Source organism: Benincasa hispida, chromosome 3 (assembly GCF_027475165.1).
Source record: "Benincasa hispida cultivar pf3 chromosome 3, pf3_genome.v1.1, whole genome shotgun sequence".
Taxonomy (NCBI): domain Eukaryota; kingdom Viridiplantae; phylum Streptophyta; class Magnoliopsida; order Cucurbitales; family Cucurbitaceae; genus Benincasa; species Benincasa hispida.
The window spans coordinates 71,623,768-71,648,149 of record NC_143480.1 but is presented as its reverse complement, the minus strand read 5'-3'; the positions used below and the strand labels follow the sequence as shown (position 1 = coordinate 71,648,149).

Genomic DNA, 24,382 nt, shown 5'->3' with positions numbered 1-24,382 from the left:
ATTTTGACTTCTTCTTGATGGCCACACTAACTTGAACAGTCACGACACAACACTCGGAAAAAATCCAAATCTTTTTGAGCCAAATGAGTGGCGCCACGAGATGACACCAAGACGCAGCTCACTCTCAGACGCAACGTAGTGACCGTCACAGCCACGAGTTTTGCCACAAGAATCCCATATGGGGCCTCACCGTTGGAATCCCAACAAACCCCAGGGACGTTTTTCCTTCTTCAAAACTCCTTTCTCCGCCTTCACACCCAACCCAACAAACAATGGACGCTCTTCTTCCGACCCTCGACTTCAAACCACCTCCTTGTTCTCCGTTTTCACCCGATCTCCCCACACCCATTTCGTCTCCGATCCGTTTTTGCCGGTTTTCGAACTCCGGCCACCATGGACGACGGAAATGGAGAGTTCTCGCCGCCGCCAGTGATTTTGGAAGTGAACCTGCTCGGCAAAGACTTATTGGGTCTGTTGGGAAATGTGTTATGGGCTTTGCTGCTGCTGCTGCTGCTTTAAGCTCCGTTTGCTGTGATTCCCCTGCTCTTGCTGAATCTCTCACTGTTGCTTTCCCAGTTTCCCGTGCCCCCGAGGTTAATTTGTTTACGTTTCTTTTTTGCTTTTCTTGCTCGTAATGTTAATTGTCTATTTTGAACCATGTTGTGGTGTGGAATTGGCTAACTCCATATATGATCGTGCTAAGCTGTGATAAGTGGTTATGTTAGGCTGATTGGTAAATGAAATAAGGCATGTTTTGGAGTGATTTTGAAATAGTTAAAATAATTTTTGTTGTGCTTTCTGTGAAAATTGGTTTGGGAGTGGTTTCAAAATGGTCACTTTTGTCATTTTTAAAAACCACTTAAATTTTTTTTATAACTCAAAAGTACTATGAAAATTATGTTTAAAAGTATATAACTCATTAAATTTTGAGTCATTAAGTGTTTAGAATTTAGAAATGGATTTGAAACCATTAATGTAAAATATGACTTTGAGTGTTTAGACTTTTATGATTGCATCTATGTTGTTTCATTACTAAAAAAAAGTTTCTAACTAATCACTGGACTTCAATTGATGACCATATTAGATTAATGCTTGCGCGGCATACTGATTGTAATATTTAAGAACTGTATGCAAAATCAGTCCACTGTATGATCTTAAGGTTGCATAATTATTTTCATCTCGTGTTAGTGTTAAACAAATAATTGCACTCATTAGTTATAAAATTGAACTTTTACAGACGCTATTAGAAATCTTTTAAAAGTATAGGGACATTTTCTTGAAAGGAAAGTATCGGGACTTAATGGGCATAACTCTTGAAAGCTTAGAATTCTATTAGAAACTTTTTATTATATGGAGACTACGTAAACACAACCACGAAAGTTTTGGTACCAAACTTAAATTTCGATTGAAAGGTGTTTGAGGTTTTTCTTTCACCGTCTCTTTCCAAAATGAGAGAATTGTCATATTGGATGCAATAACAAACAAACCATTTGTGCTTCTCCTTCTCTAAGAATTGCTTTTCTGCGTAGTTTCGTTGTTTTGCGACTTTCTTTTGATTTTTCCCATCTGTGATCAAAGTAGTTGAATGATTTTTGCTGGGTGGTTCTCTTTGTCAGGTGAATACAGTTCAGAGGACTCTGATTGAGGCTTGGGGATTGATCAGAGAAACATTCATTGATCCGACTTTTAATCATCAAGGTATCTGGCCTATTATCATATTAGAATATCATGTTTGCTTGCTAATTTTCATGTAAAGAAAATAAATGATATGAACAACAAAGCATGAAATGGGAGACATCTCTATTTTTCCCCTCGGGAGGCTTTTTAAGTCCGCCGTCAAATCCCAGGGTCCATAAAATAGATTTGCTTGGGTTTGTATGATGGCTTTTTTTCCTGTCTATTGCAGTAATACTGAAGTTGTTTTTTTTGGACCATAGTGCTGACTGCTAAAGTTCTAGTCTTGGTTAAATTAACTAAATCTGACGCAATATTGTTCCTCATTTGCAGATTGGGACTTAAAGTTGCAGCAAACAATGGTGGAAATGTTTCCCTTGAAGTCGGGCGATGCAGCATATAAGAAAGTCAGTGCAATGCTGTCTACGCTTGGTGATCCATTTACACGGATTATAAGCCCAAAGGTGTTTGCTAAGGCTATCATGTTAAGCTTTGACAAATAATCTGTTCGTTGTTTTCCCACATAGTTTTTATATTTTGACAACAAGTTGAATATGCTAGTTTGTGTTGGAAAAGTTTCTTGGCTGACTTTGTATTTGAAAGAACTTCCCATTTATCTGACAGTTTCTATTGCAGGAGTATCAAAGCTTTAGGATTGGCAACGATGGCAACTTGCAGGGAGTAGGCCTCTACATAAATGTGGAACCAATAACTGGCCATTTGGTTAGTAACATTTTTCAAAATCTAATTTTTCACTATGCTGTTTGAAAAAGTCAAAACTTCATTATAGGTCTCTAATTATAGCTCAACTTGTTAAGACACTACATCCTTGATTAAAAGGTCAAAAATTTGAATCCCCAATATCATATAACTTCTCATATGAATAATGACAAACATTTCTTTTAAAAAAAAATAAAAATAAAGTAATAATAGTAACAACAATAAAATAATGGGAAATTTGTACGGATGACAAATTTTTTGGGCCCAAAATGTCAAATGACCAATTTTTAAAAAATAATGGCAATTGACCCTCTGCTGACATCATTGCCATACTAAATTACGTAAATTGCCCTCACAAGTGCCTCACATTATAAGTCTCACTCTCGTCTGGTTAAACACTCTCGCTCTCGCTTGAAATTCCCTGGTTTGATGTGATTGCTCGTTAGTGTACGAATGATTTGACAATTTTCACAACTAAAGTCTCAAATCAATAATATCTAAACACAATACAATGGTGATTTCTTTAAACTCTAAACTACATGTTAGCGGTGATTACTTCTCCGGTTTTCGACGGTGTTTTGTTGAACGGAGTTTCTTCAAACAAAAGACGAGGCTTTTTCAGAACAGAACAAGTTTTTCAGAACGATATTTCATTATTTTGAGGCCGTTTCATTATTTTTGCTGTGTTATTTTTGGAAATGTAGCATTTTGAAATTTTGTATTGGGAGAGAGAGAGCGAGAGATAGAACGAGAGTGAGAGAGAGCAAGAGTAAGAGAGAGAGCGAGATTAAGAGAGAGCGAGAGTACACTTCAATTGCTTGTACAACTTAATGACAAATGTTCTCTTACTTTCTAGGATGACAGAAAAGTGTCTTCTTATTTGATATGGTGGTGATTGGGATGAAAATGAAAATTCGTATATTGGGGGAGAGTTGATAGGAATCATTGTGTCTATTTGAAGTATGAACTTAAATCTCACATTTACAGGGTTACAAATGCCAGTTCTTCAGAGTTTTTTCTTATAATGAGAGTTAAATATAAGCTTGAATATGAAGTCCCTCCACGATACATAAGGAATGATGATGATGTTCGCTTCATTCTTTTTCAAGAAGAGCTTATTAGACTTCAGTTATCTGTAATGCTAAAATCGAATCAGGACGAAAATATTAGAATGAAGTTTAGAAATGTGAGTTATGATGATACGACTGTGGACAGACAATACGAGGAATCATATCAGTTTCGTCGAGAAGAGGATGATATTCCATTGTCTACCAATACTGTACTATCAACATTATCACTAGACAATGACCGCACTAATCCAGCAAGATTGAATTCAATGAATTATGGTGATACAAAATTGAGCGGTACTTCAGTTGTTGGTAATGAGAGATCATCTAGACTTAATTATGTGGATTGTGGTCATCCAGAGCAACGTTGTGGTCTTTCAGTGGATGTTAATTAGCAACCAGCAGGATTGAATGAAATGGATCGTGATCATAGAGATGTGCGTTGTTCTACAACGGCTTCAGTGGTTCCACCATTTGTGTCTTCAAGTTATAGGGGAGAGTTGATTATGCCTGGTACCTCTTCATCTAGGACAGAGAACGTTGAAGTTGGTCAACTATTTTTGAGTAAAAAAGACTTGAAAATGCGATAATCTATTTTGTCCATCCACAACAATTCTGAATTTAGGGTCAGAAAGTCAACCAAATCTTTGTTCACTGTCAAATGTATTAGGGAGACTTGTAAGTGGAGCCTTCGTGCAGTGAAAATGGAAGGGTCTGATATATTCAAGATTACAAAGTACTGCAGTTCGTACACATATTCCATAGGAATTCTGAATCGCGATCATGGACAAGCAACTGCTACGGTTGTTGGTCAGTTGATTAAAGATAAGTTTATAGGAATAGGGCGTATTTATAAATCTTGTCATATTGTTGAGGATATGAGGAGAGATTATGGCGTGAACATAAGTTATTATTGAAATACGTTGAATTAGCCCTAAGGGCATTTTTGTCTTTTTACTATATTTGCTAAATTAGGGTTTCACCTCATTCTATTTATATCTGAGGTTGGGTCTATTGTAAATATGACATAAAATAATAAGTCCTTTTCTATCGTGGTTTTTCTTCCCTGAATTAGGGTTTTTCACGTAAACTCCTTGTGTCGTCTTCTTTTTCTACTTCAATATGGTATCAGAGCAAGGTGATGAAACCCTAGCCCCGGTAGAAGAAACTCAGTCATCAAACTTGATAGGTGAAGGTACGCTGACTAATGAGGCTGTGATTCAAGCAGCGGTTGACCGCTATCTCCGAACCATCATCCCAGGTGGCTCAGTCGAATAGATCCAGCTAGCGAGCCGAACAGCAGGTGGTGGGATTGCTCCAGCTGGCGCGCCGATTAGCTTCCAGTCTCAGCCGTTCCAACCGAACACCATCGATCGGACCTTTCCAGCCGAACAACAGGTGGTGGTGGAAGGTCACGCTTTCCAGCCGGCGCACGCGAACAAGTCACAACCGATCGGACCCTCAATTTTGCACACAACCGTTTCAGCCTCGCACGTTCCCCAGCCGGCGCACGCGATCGATCTACAACCGATCGGTACCTCAGCGTCGCACAGAATCGGATCTACACCAGACGGTCATGGGTTTGCTCCAGCTGCCGGGTCGGGTCAGATCGGCGCGATTTCTTCAACCTCGCAGTCGATCGCCGAGCCTTCTGTCCGTTACCCACCATCACAGCCGTCTGGGAGCAGCGCTGGTCACGGGTTGCCGAACTTTGCCGCTGGTGGACTTCCGACAGTAGCTTCTTCACAGTACCATGGTGGACAGCTTCTTCCTCATGTATATTCAGTTCAGCCCCAGTTTCGAATGGGTGATTCCATTGAAGAAAATCCCATGGTTTTTAGACAGAAAAATTCTAGATCTGAATCTCATGGGGAACTCCAACAACAATTAGTTAGTCTTCAGCAACAGATGGTCGCCTTGGGAGCCAGATTGAATGGCCATGATTCTTCCCCGATGTATTCAGAAAATCTGGTATCAATGTTTCCTACTCTTCCAACTTCTAATCTTTTATCTGGAACAATTGAAAATTCTGCAGGAATGATCACGGGAGAGAAGTTGAATGGGCAAAATTACTTCTCTTGGTCCCAAACAATTAAAATGGTTCTTGAGGGACACCATAAGTTTGGATATTTAACTGGAGAGATACCACGACCGAATCCTGGGGATCCTCAAGAGCGTGTCTGAAAGGCAGAGGATTCTTTGCTCCGCTCAATGTTAATCAGTAGCATGGAACCACAAATCGGGAAACCCTTACTCTATTCAGCCACTGCCCGAGATATTTGGGATGCAGTCCGAAGGTTATATTCGAGGCGTCAGAACGCATCCCGCCTGTATACTCTACGTAAACAGGTTCACGAATGCAAACAAGGTAGCATGGATGTAACGTCATACTTCAGCAAGATGTCATTGTTATGGCAAGAAATGGATCTATGTCGGGAGATCATCTGGACCTGCCCACAAGATGGAATTCAATACTCCAAGATAGAAGAGGTTGAGCGTGTGTATGATTTTCTTGCTAGGCTGCATCCCAAATTTGATACAGTTCGTAGTAGAATACTAGGGCAGAAACCAATTCCGTCTCTCATGGAGGTCTGTTCAGAAGTTAGATTGGAAGAAGATAGATCGAGTGCAATGAACGGGCCAGGTGTTACCACTGTAGAGTCAACTGCCTTCGGGGTAAAGTCCGTTGGAGTTGATGGTGACAAGCAGAATAGTAAAATACCCCCAGTTTGTGAGCATTGCAAAAAACAGTGGCACACGAAGGATCAGTGCTGGAAATTGCATGGTCGCCCTCCAAATGGTAAACATCGCCCTCCGAATGACAAGTCGGAATTTGGGCGTGCTCTAGTGGGTGAATCAGTTGAGGGGGCTGCACAACCTCAGACACAGCCTCCAGTGACTAATCCTGGTGATTTAGGTACCATAGGAATCGGAACAGTTGCTCAATTAGGTAACCCTCAATCTTTTAGTTTCCTTGTTGAAGGGAATGAGTTATGGATTCTAGATTTAGGAGCAACCGATCACTTGACTGGCTCATCCGACCGGTTTCTCTCATACTATCCAAGTGCTGGAAATGAGAGGATTCGAATTGCGGATGGGTCCTTCGTTCCTGTTGCTGGAAAAGGCAGACTGTCACCATTTCAGGGATTAACTCTGCTAAATGTCTTACATGTGCCCAAAATTTCTTACAACTTATTATCAATAAGCAAAATAACAAAAGATTTGAATTGTAGAGTTGTCTTCTCACCAAATACTACTTTGTTTCAGGACTTGAGCTCGGGAAGACGATTGACACTGCCCGATATGACAGAGGCCTATATTTCCTTTCTACAGATGCTTCCTCCAGAAACTTGTTTAGGACTAGTCTTTTATCTTCGTTTACTATATCTGAAACAAATTATTTATTGTGGCATTTTCGTCTTGGACATCCTAGTTTTTAATATATGCGATATTTGTTTCCTCATTTATTTCATAATGTGAATGTTTCTTCATTATCTTGTGATGTCTGTATACGTGCTAAACAACCTCGCGTGTCGTTTGTTTCTCAGCCCTATAAACCTATCCAGCCTTTTCACCTGGTCCACAGTGATGTTTGGGGTCCCTCGAGCATCGCTACCCTGTCTGGTAAACGGTGGTTTGTAACTTTCATTGATGACCATACCCGACTTACATGGGTATATCTCCTTGCTGATAAGTCCGAGATTTTATCTACCTTCAAACAGTTCTATACCACTGTATTAACACAGTTTAACACAAAGATTGCCATCCTCCGAAGTGACAATGGTCGTGAGTTTGTCAACCACACCTTCTAGGAATTCCTATGTCCAAAGGGATCATCCATCAAAACTCGTGTGCATATACTCCACAACAAAATGGGGTAGCTGAACGGAAAAATCGCCATCTCATTGAAGTTGCTCGTTCCTTGATAATTCCAGCGTCTCTTCCTTCGTACCTGTGGGGAGATGCGGTTCTTACCGCAACTCATCTAATTAATAGAATGCCTTCACGAGTTCTAAAGTTTCAAACTCCTCTTGAGTGCTTCAAAGAGTCCTATCAGTCTACTCGTCTTATTCATGAGGTTCCTCTTCGTGTGTTTGGGTGTACAGCCTTTGTTCATACTCATGGTCCACACCGGACTAAGTTTGCTCCACGAGCTAAAATATGTGTGTTTGTCGGGTATCCCCTTCATCAGCGAGGCTATAAATGCTTTCATCCATCTTCCAGAAAATATTTTGTCACTATGGATGTCACGTTCCTTGAAGAAAAACCGTTCTTTCCCGTTAGTCATCTTCAGGGGGAGACCACGAATGAAGAGACTAACAATTCCATGTACTCCATACCCATTAGCCTCAATCTTGAGCCTAGTCCGAATATTTCTGAACCTGAGCCTAGTCCCAATGTTCCTGGACCTAGTCTACCTATTCTTGAACCTAATTCTGCTCCTGTTGTTCCCGTGTCGGTTCTTCCTACTAGACAAGTGCCCTGGATAACATACTATAGGAGGAATCTCAGAAAGGAAATTCAAGAAACCTCTGGTGTTCTATCGGAAAGTGTCCAAGCGTCGGAACCAGCTCAGGTTCAAGATCCCGTTGTTTCAAAGGAGAGTCTTGAAGAAAAGTCTGGGAACATAGAAAATGATGAAATGAGCTCAGAGAAGGTTGAAACTTCAGGAAGTAATGAGATGCTGAAAGATCCTCAAGAAGATGCAGAATTGTCTCAAAAGTCTGATACTGAAAAGGGACAGACGAAAACTGACAACTATGATACCACTCTGGATATGTCAATTGCTCTGAGAAAGGGAACCAGGTCATGTACAAAATACCCTTTGCATAGTTTTCTGACCTATAGTAACTTATCTCCTGTTTTTAAGGCTTTTACTACTCAGCTAGATGCTCTAACAATACCTACCAGTGTACATGTGGCCATGGAAGTTCCCGAGTGGAAAGCAGCAGTAATGTAGGAAATGAGAGCTCTTGAGGCAAATAAGACTTGGGAGTTAGTAGCTCTCCCTAGAGGTCACAAAACAGTTGGTTGCAAATGGGTGTTCACAGTGAAGTATAAGTCTGACGGAACACTCGAGAGGTATAAAGCTAGGTTAGTTGCTAAAGGATTCACTCAGACGTATGGGATTGATTATTCAGAAACTTTTTCCCCAGTGGCTAAGTTAAACACGATTCGTGTTCTTCTGTCTGTCGCCGTGAATAAAGATTGGCCCTTACATCAACTAGATGTAAAGAACGCATTCCTAAATGGTGAGTTGGAAGAGGAAGTTTATATGAGTCCACCTCTAGGTTTCTAAGCTAAGTTTGGGAATCATGTTTGCAAACTCAGGAAGTTTTTATATGGGTTGAAGCAGTCTCTTAGGGCCTGGTTTGACAGGTTCACCGTGTTTGTTAAGTCCCAAGGGTTTGTTCAGGGGCATTCTGATCATACCTTGTTTACCAAAAAATCACCCTTAGGAAAGATTGCTATGTTGGTAGTGTATGTTGATGACATCATCCTATCAGGGGATGATACGGCAGAAATTGCTAAGCTAAAACAAAGGATGGCAAGTGAATTTGAAATTAAGGATCTTGGTAGTTTAAGGTATTTTCTAGGGATGGAAGTGGCAAGATCAAAAGCAGGAATATCTGTTTCTCAGCGGAAGTACACTCTGGACTTGTTAAAGGAAACAGGAATGACCGGATGCAAACCTATTGACACTCCTATTGAGGTCAATATCTGTTTCTCAGCGGAAGTACACTCTGGACTTGTTAAAGGAAACAGGAATGACCGGATGCAAACCTATTGACACTCCTATTGAGGTCAATAGCAAACTGAAAAGTGTTTCGGAAGGAGTTCCTGTGAATAAGGAGAGGTATCAATGCCTAGTAGGAAAACTGATTTACTTGTCTCATACTAGGCCCGACATCTCCTATGCTGTGAGTGTAGTAAGTCAGTTCATGTAGAGTCCATATGAGGAGCACATAGAAACTGTGACTCGAATTTTGAGATATTTAAAGTCCACCCCTGGGAAGGGCTTGGTGTTCAGAAAACATGACACACGAAGCATCGAGACATATACTGACTCAGATTGGGCCGGATCTGTGACTGATAGAAAGTCAACCTCAGGGTACTGTACCTTTGTATGGGGAAATTTGGTAACTTGGCAGAGTAAAAAACAGGGTGTAGTGGCCAGAAGTAGTGCTGAGGCAGAGTATAGAGCTATGAATCTGGGAGTGTGTGAAGAAATCTGGTTGCAGAAAGTTTTATCTGATCTTCACGAGAGTAGTCTGGGGCCCATGAAGCCTTATTGTGATAATAAGGCTGTCATCAGTATTGCGAATAATCCCGTGCAACATGATAGAACCAAACATGTGGAAATTGATAGGCACTTTATTAAAGAAAAGTTAGACCGCGGAGCTATTTGTATTCCCTATGTACCTTCAGTCCAACAGATTGCAGATGTTTTTACGAAAGGGTTATCGAGACAGACGTTTGAAGCTTGTATTAGCAAGTTGGGTCTTGCCGATATTTATGCCCCAACTTGAGGGGGAGTGTTGAAATACGTTGAATTAGCCCTAAGGGCATTTTTGTCTTTTTACTATATTTGCTAAATTAGGGTTTCACCTCATTCTATTTATATCTGAGGTTGGGTCTATTGTAAATATGACATAAAATAATAAGTCCTTTTCTACCGTGGTTTTTCTTCCCTGAATTAGGGTTTTCCACGTAAACTCCTTGTGTCGTCTTCTTTTTCTACTTCAATAGTTATGATAAAGCGTGGAGTGCAAGGGAAGTCGCATATGATTTCACTAGAGGTACTCCAGAATACTTATACTCCATACTACATGCTTATGGGGAAGCGTTAAAAATAGAGAATTCGGGTACAGTGTTTGAGATCAAACTTGAAAATGATGTGCATTTCAAGTATATTTTATGGCATTAGGGTCTTGTATTTAGAGGTTTCGCAAGCTATCGGCCTGTGATAATTGTTGATGGGTCGCACTTGAAAGGAAAGTACAAAGAGACCATGTTGGTTGCAGTTTCTATGGACAGGAACAATCAATTATACCCACTAGCATATGCAATAGTGGACAATGAAATCGATCGATCATGGAAATGGTTTATGTTGAACTTGAAATGCATTATCAGAGAACCCGATAATATGGTGTTTGTGTCTGATCGGATGGTATCTATCAACAATACAATTCGTGCATTTTTTCCCATAGCATTTCATGAATTGTGCATGTGACACATAGAACAGAATTTTATTACAAATTTTAAGGATAGTACGGCTATTGGGATATTTAGAGATGCAGCAAGGGCATTTCGCATGATAGAGTTTCAGACAAAATGGGACGAACTCCGTAGTTTTCCAGACGATGTTGTCTCGAAATATTTGGAAGACATCAGTCTTCAAAGGTGGGCATGACCAACAATGCAGAGTTTTTCAATTTGTTAACTAAAGAGTATCGACTATTGCTCATAGTATGCTTGATTGAACATGTTTGAGAAATGCTCCAATCGTGGTTCTACGAATGGAGGAATTACTGGGCATCTCGAACGACATTGCACTTTGACTACTGTGAAACCCGATTGGCAAGTGAGGCCGATAAAGGCAGACGATATCGAGTTGAGCCTATTGATTGTTATCAGGTCCACGTGCGAGATAATCGATTAGACAGTATTGTGAATCTTCACACGAAGGAATGCACGTGTAAGGATTTCGACTCATTTGGTATCCCGTGTTTACATGTAATTGTGGCCGCCAAGGAACGAAACATATCCATTTAGAGTCTTTGCAGTCGTAGTGGACTCTTGTAGTATGGGGAGATCCCAGTCTAGACTGTTGTAGTACTCTATGTTCTGAATGCCCTTAAAACGTTTAAGGTCCACTGCATTTTTCTGCTTGTTTTTTTCCCATCATTGCAACCTTCGTGTAGTAGACTAATATGATCTTCACAGTATCCTCGTAATTTTCAAACTCCAACTCCTTGTATTGTTCTTCTAGTAGACGGACATGTAAGGTGTTCTTCGTCACTCGATTACCGAAATACTTGATTGCAAGTTCATATGAGGATTGCTCATGCTGATCAACTCGCATAGGGGATCGCCACAAACCAGTCATCAACAAAAAATCATCATTCGAAAAAGTGACGACCTTTCCACCAACAGGGAATGAGATTGAGTCAGCTCTTGTGCTATTCACTTATCTCAACAACACCATGTCAACGTCTACAGATCGCCCAAAAACTGTTCTCTTGAACATCTCTAACTGCCTTGGGGTAAGCTTCTCCTTTACAGTCTTGTTCGCATTAGCAATGTGGACCAAGCTTATTACTTGACCAGGAAATTGGTCTACAAGTATTCATAAACGTCTTAAATCACTTCTGCATGAAATAAAAATTCAATCACTAAACTCCTTCAGAAAAAAATTATAAAAACATTCTGTTTAAGTCTCGCTGGTATCGCTCTCTAGTATCACTCTCTGGTAACTCTCATTTATCTTGCTCACATTCTTTCTTTTTACTTGTCATCAACCACAGAACACATCAAAAACAAAAAAAACAAACAAAAAATCATAGGTTCACAGTATTTCTAAACCCCAGAATGACCCACCCTTTCCGGTGTCGCTCTCTCTAGTATCGCTCTCGCCGATTTCACTCTCACTTATCTTGCTCACATTCTTTCTTTTTACTCGTCTTCAACCATAGAACACATCGAAAACAAAAAAAAAAAAACAAAAAACAAAAAACCATAGGTTCACAGTATTTCTAAACCTAGAACGACCCACAAAGCCCCATTACCGATCAGTTTAAGACATTTTCAGGCACAGATTGAAATCACTTACCGATCAGATTCGATTTGTTGGCGGCAGCGGAATCTTTGCAAGCCCAAATGATGGATTTTAAAACGCAGCAAAACTGTCTAGAGCTTATGAGCAATATGAAGCCGTTACGCTTGGGAAATTTGAAGAGTTTTTAGTTTTGGTTGATTTTCAGTAAAAGGGTAAGAAGACAGAGGTGAGAGCAATTTACATAATTTGGTATGGCGATGATGTCAGCAGAGGGTCAGTTTACATTATTTTTTAAAAATGGGTCATTTGACATTTTGTGTCCAAAAAATGGGTCATTCGTACAAATTTTCCTAAAATAATAATAATTATAAATAAATAAGTGAAGGTACGTATTTGTCACTGTGTGTAATGCACTGGTTCTTTCATTTATTCATTGACATTGCAGATTGTTTTATCCATCATAGATGGTAGCCCTGCTGCACGTGTTGGCATACATGAAGGAGATGAACTGGTTGAAATTAACGGTAGATTATTTTTCCTTTTTTCCTTTTTTTTTTTTTCACAATGTGATTCAATTCCTAGCTCTTCATTATGTCTGTTATAATTCTATAGTTAGGGTTTTCCATTATTGTAAATATTTTGTCATATTTTCATTTTCTATGCTTTGTACACTTGTATATATTCATATCTTTGGCGAATGAATAAAGTATTCTGATTCTTTCTCAAACCTAAGAGTTTTACATGGTATCAGACCTCTCTAAACAAACTTAGGGTTTTATGAACCTTAGGGTTTGAGAATTTAGAACCCATTTGTGATATGTTTGGGGTTTTGTGGAGAGGTAAGTTTACACTTTTACTCACAGTCATCGTCTTCGGTTCGTTCGTCGTCGTTAGCCACCGTCGCCGTAGTCATCAGCTGCCGCTGCCGCTGGAAAAAAGAAAAAAACTATTTTTTTTGACACTGCCCAGTCCAACGAGGAGCCCAGCCCCTGATCTACAAAACCCCAAAAGTCCTGTTGCCATCTGAGCAGCGCGTGAGGCTCACGCGCCGATTGTTGCAACTTGCTGTCCATCCACGCGCCGGTGCGTGTAGGCGCGTGCGCCGTCGTTTTTCGTCCAACTTCTGTGGGTTTCCTCAGTGTTTTTGGCTCTTCTTGGTGGTGTGTTTGTTTGGGATATATAGATATATATACTCACTGCTTGTAAAGACATCTCTTCGGTAAATTAGGGTTTGGTACTCTGCTGTCCGGTGTCTATTTTTTGAGGTAATGGCTGATAAGAAACCAGTAATGTCTGAGATTGTTCCTATGGTGTCAAAAGTAACTGAACACAAGTTGAATGGATCCAACTACTATTCATGGAGATCAAATCCAGGAGGTGTTGTTTGCTATTATTGTCATAAACTTGGCCATACGAAACGTGAATGCAGAAGATTGCTGAATAAGGGTCAGAGGATGCCATCACCCTCTACACATGTCGCCTCTACTCCTGATAATCTTGACAAGTCAATTACGATTTCTGCAGAGGAGTTTGCTAAATTTCAGCAGTATCAAGAGTCATTGAGGGCATCATCTTCTACTCCCATTACGACCATCGCAGAGTCATTGAGGGCATCATCTTCTATTCCCACGTCAAAATGGGTCATTGACTCTGGCGCTACAGACCATATGACAGGTAACCCCAGTTTATTCTCTAACCTTTGTACGTCTACCTCTTCACCTAATGTCACTATAGTTGATGGAACCTCCACTCTTGTTTTAGGATTAGGAACCGTCCATCTCACTGAATCAATTTGTCATCAATTTTAAATTTACCATATTTCTCGTTTAATTTGATTTCGGTCAGTAAACTCCCTCGTGATCTTCATTGTTGTGTCTCATTTTTTCCTTGTTATTGCTTATTTCAGGATCTTACGACGAAACAGACTATTGGTAAAGGGCGGGAATTTGGAGGTCTTTACATCTTTGAACCACAAACACCTACAGCTATCACATGCTCTAGCGTGTCATCTCCCTTTGAAAAGCATTGCGTTCGGGTCATTTGCCTATCTCTGTGTTGAAGAGTCTTCGTCCACAACTTTAACATTTGTCTTCTTTAGATTGTGAGTCATGTCAGTTTGCTAAATTTCATCGTCTGAGTTTGTATCCTCGAGTCAATAAACGAGCTAGTGCTCCTTTTGTATTAGTCCATTCTAATGTTTGGGGTCCATATCCTGTTGAGTCCAAAGGAGGGTTTAGGTATTTTGTTACATTTGTCGATGACTATTCTCGTGTTACGTGGTTATATTTAATGAAAAGTCGTTCTGAGTTACTTTCTCATTTTCGTAACTTCCATGCTGAAATTCAAACTCAGTTTAGTGGTGCTCTTAAAATCCTATGGAGTGATAATGCTAAGGAATATCTCTCATACACTCAAGTCTTATTTAGATGCCCATGACATTCTTCATCAATCTTCTTGTGTCGATACTCCATCTCAAAATGGGGTTGCAGAACGAAAGAATCATCATCTCATTGAGACAGCCAGAGCTTTGATGTTTCAGATACATGTTCCAAAATCCTTTTGGGCTGATGCTGTTTCCACAGCTTGTTTCTTAATAAATCGCATGCCCTCTTCCATTCTTAAGGGTGAGATACCTTTTCGTACTTTATGCCCCAAGCAACATTTGTTTCCCATTCCATCTAAAATATTTGGTTGTACCTGCTTTGTTCGGGATGTTCGGCCTCAGCATACCAAATTGGATCCAAAGTCCTTAAAATGTATTTTCCTTGGTTATTCCAGTGTCCAAAAGGGGTATCGGTGTTATTGTCCTAGTCTAAATAAATATTTAGTCTCTCCTGATATCACGTTTTTTGAACATACCCCATTTTTATCACCGTCTTTCTCTTCGAATAAGAGTCAGGGGGAGCATAAGGAATTAGAGGATGATTTCCTTGTCTATATAATTATTTCTCCTTCCGATCCTCATTCTAATTCATCTCTACCTGTGGTTACCTCTACTTTTCCTCCCACTGTTAAGGTCTATACTCGACGACAACCTCCTCCAGTTCTATGCCCTGTACTAGAGTCTTCTTCGTCATTGGATCTAGAAACGGGTGATGATCTTCCTATTGCTCTTCGTAAAGGTAAACGTACATGTGCTCATCCTATTTCCTCTTTTGTTTCATATAACCATTTGTCGCCTTCAACATGTTCATTCATTGCATCCTTAGAGTTTGTATCCATCTTGAAAACTGTTCATGAGGCTTTGTCTCATCCCAGTTGGTGTGCCGCAATAGTGGAGATGACTGCCTTAGATGATAATTATACTTGGGATTTAGTCTCTCTTCTTGCAGGAAAGAAGGCTATCATTTGCAAATGGGTGTTTGCAGTTAAAGTCAATCCTGATGGTTCTGTTGCTCGGTTAAAAGCGCGCCTTGTAGCGAAAGGCTACGCAGAAACTTTTGGCGTTGACTATGCTGATACTTTTTCTCCTGTAGCAAAAATGGCATCTGTGAGGTTGTTTATTTCATTAGCTTCAATCAATCATTGGCCTTTACATCAGCTTGATATTAAAAATGTATTTCTTCATGGTGATATTCAAGAAGAGGTTTATATGGAGCAACCACCAGGGTTTGTTGCTCAGGGGGAGAATGGAACAGTGTGTTGCCTTCTAAATCCTTGTATGGATTAAAGTAGAGCCCACGAGCTTGGTTTGGAAAATTTAGTCAGGTGATTGAAAGCTTTGGAATGCAGAAGAGCAGGTCAGATCATTCAGTCTTTTTTAAGAGATCTGAGGGTGGTGTCATCTTGTTAGTCGTATATGTGGATGATATTGTGATTACTGGTGATGATGCTTTAGGTATCCAGTCTCTAAAGATCTTTCTTCACAGTCAATTCCATACAAAAGATTTGGGTATGTTGAAATACTTCTTAGGGATTGAGGTAATAAGAAGCAAGAAAGGAATTCTATTATCACAGAGAAAATATGTATTTGACTTATTGACTGAAACAGGAAAGCTAGGGGCTAAGCCATGTAGTACACCAATAATGCCCAACTTACAACTCACAAAAGATGGAGAATTGCTAAAAGATCTTGAAAAATATAGGAGGTTAGTGGGAAAACTTAATTACCTTATAGTGACTCGACCCGACATAACCTATTCAGTAAGTATTGTGAGTCAGTACATGTCATGCCCTACAGTTGATCATTGGGCTGCATTGGAACAGATTCTTTGTTATTTGAAGGCTGCTCCCGGGCGTGGTTTATTATATAGGGATTATGGTCATACTAATATTGAATGTTTCTCAGACGCCGATTAGGCAGGATCTAAAGAAGATAGAAGATCAACCTCAGGGTATTGTGTTTTTGTTGGTGGTAATTTGATTTCTTGGAAGAGTAAGAAGCAAAATGTGGTGTCACGTTCAAGTGTAGAATCAGAATATAGAGCAATGACACAATCTGTGTGAATTGATTTGGATATATGAACTTCTTGTTGAGTTGGGATTTGAAATCACCACACCGACAAAGTTGTGGTGTGATAATCAAACAAACTTCATATTGCGTCTAATCTAGTATTTCATGAAATGACTAAACATATTGAAGTTGATTTCCATTTTGTACGTGAGAAAATTCAACAAGGGTTGGTATCTACAGGATATGTGAAGACTGGAGAACAATTATGAGATATCTTCACGAAAGCATTGGATGGAAGACGTATAGATTATCTATGTAACAAGTTGGGCATGATTAACATATATGCTCCAACTTGAGGGGGAGTGTTATAATTCTATAGTTAGGGTTTTCCATTCTTGTAAATATTTTGTGATATTTTCTTTTTCTATGCTTTGTACACTTGTATATATTCATATTTTTGGTGAATGAATGAAGTATTCTGATTCTTTCTCAAACCTAAAAGTTTTACAATGTCTAAGGATGAAGTTCTTACTCTTGCATATTTCTCAAGATATCGCTGCCACTCATTGCCTCATGGAGCTTGTTTATGGCCATCACTTATTAATATGTATAAGGACACACCAAATGTTACAATAGATGATTGAAGTTGTTCTTCAATAGAAAATCTGTTTACTTCTAGACTAAAATCTGCTTCTCAAAGATGTACTGTAGTCGAGTGGATGTGCTTTCCTAGATCCATATAACAAATTCTTGTTCAGGCTTCATTTTTAACAACAATAGTTGTTTATAGCTATTTAACTTCCCTTGCTTTAATATTACTTTCAATGAAAAACTCTTTTGTGGTTCAGTGGTCTGCAAAAGAAGGTTTAAACGGAAGATACAAGTTGATTATGAAGTCAAGATACAACTAATCTGCTTCAACAATCATGAAGTATTTAATTTCAGATAATAATACTTGCATTTACTATAATAGTTCATCTTGATCTGACCTCGTCTGCAGAAAATTTTATTTTCCATCTAATTTTTGTATGGTTCAACCTAACTTTACTATTTGTGAGGCTTTAGGGGAAAGACTGGATGGTTTTGATGGTGAAACAGTGGCACAAAAACTCCGAGGGCGTGTTGGAACAATAGTCACAGTGAAAGTTCATGATGTAAGTACCAAATTGTCGTTGAATGGCCAATACAATTGAAATGGCAAAACGAGTATTTAATCAAATTGATAGAACTTAAATAACTGGAATAGTGTTTGAAGATACAAATAGAATAACTACATTAACTCCCAAGTAATTTCAAAATACTTGGACACTTCCTCTCTTGAGATCACTCAAGCCTAAACTCAGAGCACGACCTTTCTATTATAGCAAACTGGATCTTAAAAACCACTTTTCCATTTAAATGATTGTCCTGCTCTATGAAGTCTTAACACATATTTGCTTTCATAAATTTATTTACTAACAGCAATAGCAAATTCTGATCACACTACGTATTCATTGAGCATTTTATTTTTCAGGTTAGAGATATGAGCAACTCGAGCATCAGAGAGGTACTAAACCACCCAATATTGGTTTTTTGAGGAGTGTGTAGTCGCATAATGCAAAAGCAAATCTTCTTCTTCCTTTTTCTTCTTTATATAATCTCTACTTGACATGTCTTCACATATCTTGAAGGTCAAAATTCCAAGAGAATACATTAAACTCTCTCCAGTATCCAGTGCAATTATTCCACATAGAACACAAGATGGCCAATTGTCCAAGACTGGCTATGTTAAATTATTAGCCTTCTCTCAGGTAATGTTGACCAACATCTTTCAAGAGTCTAGATCTAGACAACTTGTCAATCAAAGAATCTTATCTGGTTATAGTATCTAAGGATCATGGCTATGGAAGGCATGTTTGCTTATGTAAATTGCTTTTGTCTAATATTGACAGACTGCAGCCTCTGACATGGAAAACACAATTCATGAAATGGAAAGCCAGGGTGTGCAATCATACATTCTTGACTTACGGAACAACCCAGTAATCCTCTTGTTTTCTGAAACTGATTAATTTCTTTGAAGTAAACGCTCAACCTGATCTTCACTAATTAATTGAAACTACATGTTTCAGGGAGGGCTTGTAAAAGCAGGGCTTGAAGTTGCCCAAATATGGCTAGATGGGGATGAAACTTTAGTAAATACAATTGATCGAGATGGGAATATGTCACCCATTAACATGATTGATGGCCATGCTATAACACACGATCCACTTGTTGTGCTTGTAAGTTCTTTTCTTTTCTTTTGAAACTTAAGCTACATGCTAATCTGATAATTAATCATATAGAAGTAACAAATGGAAGGGGCAAACAATGATTGATGAATTACCTTGCTCTTCTCCTGCACTGTAAGTGTACTGGTTTAATGTGTGTTTAAATATGTGAGTGCTGATATGTGTATGTTTACATGATAAATGAATCTGGTTTTTAGATCCTTCTTAGATTTCTTTAGGCAGAAAGACTGAGTAGTCTGTTGATAAATCACTTGTGCAAGGAGAATAAGGAGAATAAGGAGAACGTGCGAGGAGCAATGTCTTCTTTGGCAAACTGAATTAGCGTTGAAGGGTCAAGAGGTAGTCTGGCCCTAATAATATCCATAATCTAATTGGAACGAAAGGCCTCCAGTTTGGGTTACATATTCTTAGTGTTCTGTGCATGTACTCGTGGGTCACATTTTATAAGTAATGCATGAAACAGTATTATGATATGATGGGGTGATGTTAAGTGCTTTTCAAATGCAGGAACTTCAAAATCATGCATAATGAATCACTAGAATCAAGAACTTAAGAAGAATGATCTAAGTTGGATCTATGTAGACACTATAGAAAATTGGACAATGATTTTGGATGTGGTAATATCCTTCTCAAGTAAACACACCGTAACTAAAACTGTCATATGAGAAACAAGAGAACCAAAATATGTGTATTGGAGATCATAATTCTTGCATCCTATTTATGGACTCTTTCCTAAGCCCTTTCCATAAGAGTTGTTGGGTATCCACCCTAAATAACACACTCAGGGAAAGTCCATTGGTCCATTTAATTATAGATTTTAATCTGTTCGTTAAATTACTCAATAATATAATTATATTAACATGTGGTCCATATTGTATTATTGGAGTTAAATACTCCAAGGCATTGATATTTAGAAGAAATTTGTTGGAGACAAATCGAGACTTTAAAGGTTTATCTGAATTACTTGATGATGGGGTGTCTTTGGGTTCAGTAGAAGATAGAGAATCTGGAAATTGGGTTAGGACTCCTTTATGACTATTGTAATCAAGACTTGATCAAAGGTGTTTTTTTGGAGACAAAATGCCCAAGAAAAGTTCATATCTGGCTGGTTAGGGGCTGAAGTCAAATTTCGATTTAAGTGGCCTTTTACCAGTGAAGTTATTACAACTTATTAGCATGAAGAGCTCTTGAAAAAGCTGTTAATAATGCATGAACTATTTATAGATCTATTATTCTCAGGGCTCATCTCAATTTGAGTGTAGTTGCCTCTAGTTTCTTGATTTTTCCTTTTTCCTCTCATTCTTTGTTTCCTCTCCCTTGGGGATTTGTATCCCTTGAACATTTATCCGTTTTCATTATATCAATGAGAAGTTCTTGTTCAAAGGAATCTAGATATGACACAGCTCATTTTGGGAAGATTAATGGTGAATTTGGGATGACTTGGTGATTACAATTAGATAATTAATAGTGGTTTTGAAAATTCTTACAAACACTTTAAACAAAACTGACCATCCTTGAAAGCTGTTGTTCTTATCAAAAAAAAAAAAAAAAAAAAAAAAAAAAAAAGAAAAAAAAAGAAAAAAGAAGAAGAAAAACTGACCATCCTTAGGAAACACATGTAATTGGACTATGTTTCGAGTGTAAACCATCTTGGGTGGGCCTTCTGGTCAAGAAGGGCCAATGTAAGTAGTAAGTTAGTAACAAACTTAGAGGCAATGAGAATTCAAGCCATTGTGAGCACCTACTTACAATTTAATAATTTATTAATTTTCTTGACAATCTAATGTAGTAGGGATAGGCGATTATCAAATGAATTAGTTTATCTATGCATAAGATTATCCGGACACTCACAAAAATTTAAGGAAAAAAAAAAAGAAAAAGAAAGAGAGAGAAAGAAAAAGAAAAAGAAAAGTGAGTATATTTGGAAGTATTTCAAAACTTTTGTCATGGATAAACGCATTTATCACTCAAAATTCTCATGTTTAAGAGTAACATAGAAGTGGGAAAAGTGAGCATAGCTGTATATACTCCTTCCCTTAAGTTCGGATGTTCATATCCCCTTAATTTTTTAACAAAAAACAACTTCTCATTAATATAACGATAAGAAAATTGCTGAAATGTACAAACTTCCAAAGAGGGAAACATAAAAAGAAAAGAAAATACAAAACAGAAATTTAAAGTCAATTATTCTCAAACATTTAATGCTTCTTCTAAAGTGCGTACAGAAAAAGTGCTCTCACTAAAATCAAGGTCTCAAAAGCTCTCCCAAACTCACTATAATACTTTTTGGACAAAATACAGATGAGATGTTCTGCAATGAGTTTGCTTCTTCCAGTCTGTGTTCTTTGTTTCAAGTTGGGAGAGGTCCTATCTCATTTGTTCTTTCACTGTTCCTTTAGTGGCAAGTGTTGGGAGCATAGCATCTCTATGTAAAGTAAGAATAAAGCTAAAATGTTATTGGTTGATTTGATGTTGTAACATCTACTCTTTTCCCTATTTGGTTTCAAAGGTATCAAAGAATCTTAAGAGGGAAAATACTTAAATTGGTATGCAATGTGGGATGTTGCAGGTGGTCATACTTTATTTTTGGGAATTTGTGAGTACATAATATTCTATTGAAGATAAATCCTAGTAATTCATTTAGTAGGACGACCAAGGGAATCTGAGACCCAGTCTATTCATTATGAGAGGTCGGTTCACAAACATAAATTGTAAGTAAAAGATGCTCATTAGAAATGGTGAAGTGCAAATGGAGGAACGAACCTAAGGATGGAAATAACAATGATGATATTGATATCAGTAACTCAAATTTATGAATATATTTGCGGATATTTCAGGAAAAAAACAGATATCATGAAAACTTGTAAAGCTAGTGTGGTTTTTATTGTAAAACTTCGGAACAAGTTTATTTAAGTCATAAACTACTTCCATAAGCATATATATATATAAAATTACCAGCCAAATCTGAGTAGTAATACAATATGAGACAATATTGAAGATAAAAGAAAAAAAATGGATATGAACTTGAATGCTACATTGAATAATAAATTTTAAAGTGGAGAGTAATATGCATATATGAAAAATGACTCAAGTAGGAGAAATTAATAGCATAAAATAACATATGAAATAATCATATAATTATCATATAAAAACAATCATTAACTTTTCGGTTAAAAGATATTATCAATAAAATAAAATTTTAAATATTTAAATTTGAAAAAAAAAACTTATTGGAAAAACAAAGAATAAAAATTAAAATAAAGAGTGACAGAGATGAAGAACTTATTGGAAAAAAATGAATAAAATTGGGAGAGTAAATAATAATCAAAATGGGTAGAAATTATCTAAATATATAAATAAAATGAAAATGGAAAAACTTCTTTTGTTATTATCTAGGTGTATGAGGGACAATTTCTTAGACTTAATTACTTAAAATATTAGTAGCCAAGGGCCCTTGGAAGAGGGGACTGATCTCAAAATAACTTTCAGAGCTTCAAACCAAGTGAAAGAATTGGTTCTGCTTAAGAATGTGAGAGCTTACAAATTGCTTTTCCTTTTTCTTTTGAAATCCAAGTAGAATTTACAATCTCACACTTAGAAACTTCAAACGAAAAGAGGATTATCTGTTGTGCAATTCATATTGTTTACCGAGGCCGATACAGATGTGAAAGAACTATTTCAAGATCAATTTGTTCAATGATGTCCTGATTGCTATTAATGTTTTCTCATTGATGATCGATTATGTTGTTTCTTAGTATTTAGCTGATTGCTTGTGTGTATGTATTAGCTAACAACTTCGGTCATATTCTAATGGTTATTGTGGTATAAATTCTCTTTCATTTGAATTGAAATATTGGAAAATAAATTTAAAGTAGAAAGGAAGAAAACTTCTGGATACCGTTGTGAAAACCATCTGATTGTACTAATATTCTTTATGTTCTTATTATTCTTAATACAGGTCAATGAGGGTAGTGCTAGTGCAAGTGAGATTTTAGCAGGAGCGCTCCACGACAACGGTCGGGCTACTCTTGTGGGGCATAAGACGTTTGGGAAAGGAAAAATTCAGGTATTCTTGTTTAGTACAGAACAATGTGTCATTTCAAAGCAATGAAAGCATTTTGTTGCACAATTCTACTGAAGACAATGTCGAGAGTTTTCAACTAATGTGTTTGCGAAGACTTGGAACATGTTTGGAATGACTTTTCTAGTTTTTCAAAAGTATTTTTTTGTAAGTCCAAGAAGGGTGTTTTAAGTACTTAAGAAGTCATCCTAATCAGGTCGTTGGTCAAGCAAACTACTATCGAAACACGTTTTAGTATCGATCTTACCGTCTGTTAGAATGGATGTTTTTTAAATCTTAAAACCCCATCTTTTGCACATCTAGTTGATATCCTGTCTCTATATGATGCATAACTCAGATAGTGTTGTGTTCTTGATGCAGAGTGTCACGGAGCTTCATGACGGTTCAGCTTTGTTTATCACTGTTGCGAAGTACTTATCACCGGCACGTCATGAGATAGATCGAGTGGGCATTATGCCAGATATACAATGTACAGCAGATTCACTAAACTCACCAAAAGAAATATTAGGCAAAAACAAGAGCGTAGCCTCACCCCTTGAAGCTGATTCTTGTATAATGATAGCTGAGCATGAATTGGACATTCAACAATCTAAAGGGACTGCCTCTTGAAATGATAGTAATTCTTTCACTTTTATAAGTAAAATTTGATTGTAAATATGAAAGAAACTAGAAAGGTATATATATGTATAGATAAAAATTACACCAGATTTGTTGGGATTTATTTGTATTGTGCAAGTCAGCTGTTTTAGCGAGATCGATACTATGTTGGTCATTGCTGCTGTGTAAGTGTACAATTCATCATTGAAATACCCCCCCCCCCCCCCCCAAAAAAAAAAAAAAAAAAAAAAAATTAAAAACCTATTGTTAATAATAATATATGTCGAAGTGAGCATTGGGTAATTGATATGTATTATTTTTTTTTCGTTTCAGATCGAGTGAGATTCATCTCCATTAGGGGTGTTCAAAAAACCCGATGACTCGAAAAAACGACCAACTCAACTCAAATCATACGGTTTGAGTTGGTTTGGGTTCAAATAAATGAAAATTTTATGGGTTGGATTGGTTCATGGTTTCACCTAATATAATCCAAACCAACCCAAATTTATTATTAACTTTAAAATATATATATTTTTATTACTTATAACACAATTATTTATACATATATTGATTTTAATTTTATTTAATTTTAATATTTTTTTAATAATTTATTTTTCAACAACTTTTAAAAGTAGTTTATTTGCACTTTAGAAAGAAAATTTTCAATATATAAATTGAAATTGAGTTGTTAATCTTAAATTAAATTTTTACATATTTACATTTTGTTTCTTTTCAAAATAAAATTCTAAATAAATGATCCGATTAATCCGAACTAATCCAACTCAAATATTTTATAGTTGGGTT

At 37.5% G+C, this 24,382-nt stretch overlaps 2 protein-coding genes across 2 annotated transcripts; both read left to right on the top strand.

Annotated features, from left to right (window-relative positions):
- LOC120074680 (Peptidase S41 family protein) lies at positions 1–23,753 on the top strand. Its single transcript, XM_039027891.2, has 12 exons — positions 1–593; positions 1,617–1,698; positions 2,008–2,138; positions 2,311–2,397; positions 12,686–12,764; positions 17,699–17,787; positions 18,147–18,179; positions 18,304–18,423; positions 18,565–18,651; positions 18,742–18,891; positions 22,859–22,966; positions 23,342–23,753. The coding sequence occupies exons 1-12, from the start codon at positions 273–275 to the stop codon at positions 23,588–23,590; spliced, it is 1,536 nt and encodes a 511-aa protein (XP_038883819.2). The 5' UTR covers positions 1–272; the 3' UTR covers positions 23,591–23,753.
- Positions 13,365–14,325, top strand: LOC150037510 (uncharacterized). The gene is made up of 2 exons (XM_090312134.1): positions 13,365–13,914; positions 14,147–14,325. Exons 1-2 carry the CDS (start codon positions 13,509–13,511, stop codon positions 14,173–14,175), a joined length of 435 nt encoding a protein of 144 aa, XP_090168260.1. The 5' UTR covers positions 13,365–13,508; the 3' UTR covers positions 14,176–14,325.
- Positions 23,754–24,382: the final 629 nt, after the last annotated feature.

Bases quoted from the DNA above. Each gene is read 5' to 3' on its own strand.
- LOC120074680 (XM_039027891.2), top strand. From the start codon at position 273: ATGGACGCTCTTCTTCCGACCCTCGACTTCAAACCACCTCCTTGTTCT. The intron at 1,699-2,007 runs GTATCTGGCCTA...CCTCATTTGCAG, and splicing joins TCCGACTTTTAATCATCAAG to ATTGGGACTTAAAGTTGCAG. The intron at 18,180-18,303 runs GTACTAAACCAC...CATATCTTGAAG, and splicing joins GCAACTCGAGCATCAGAGAG to GTCAAAATTCCAAGAGAATA.
- LOC150037510 (XM_090312134.1), top strand. From the start codon at position 13,509: ATGGCTGATAAGAAACCAGTAATGTCTGAGATTGTTCCTATGGTGTCA. The intron at 13,915-14,146 runs GTAACCCCAGTT...TGCTTATTTCAG, and splicing joins CGCTACAGACCATATGACAG to GATCTTACGACGAAACAGAC.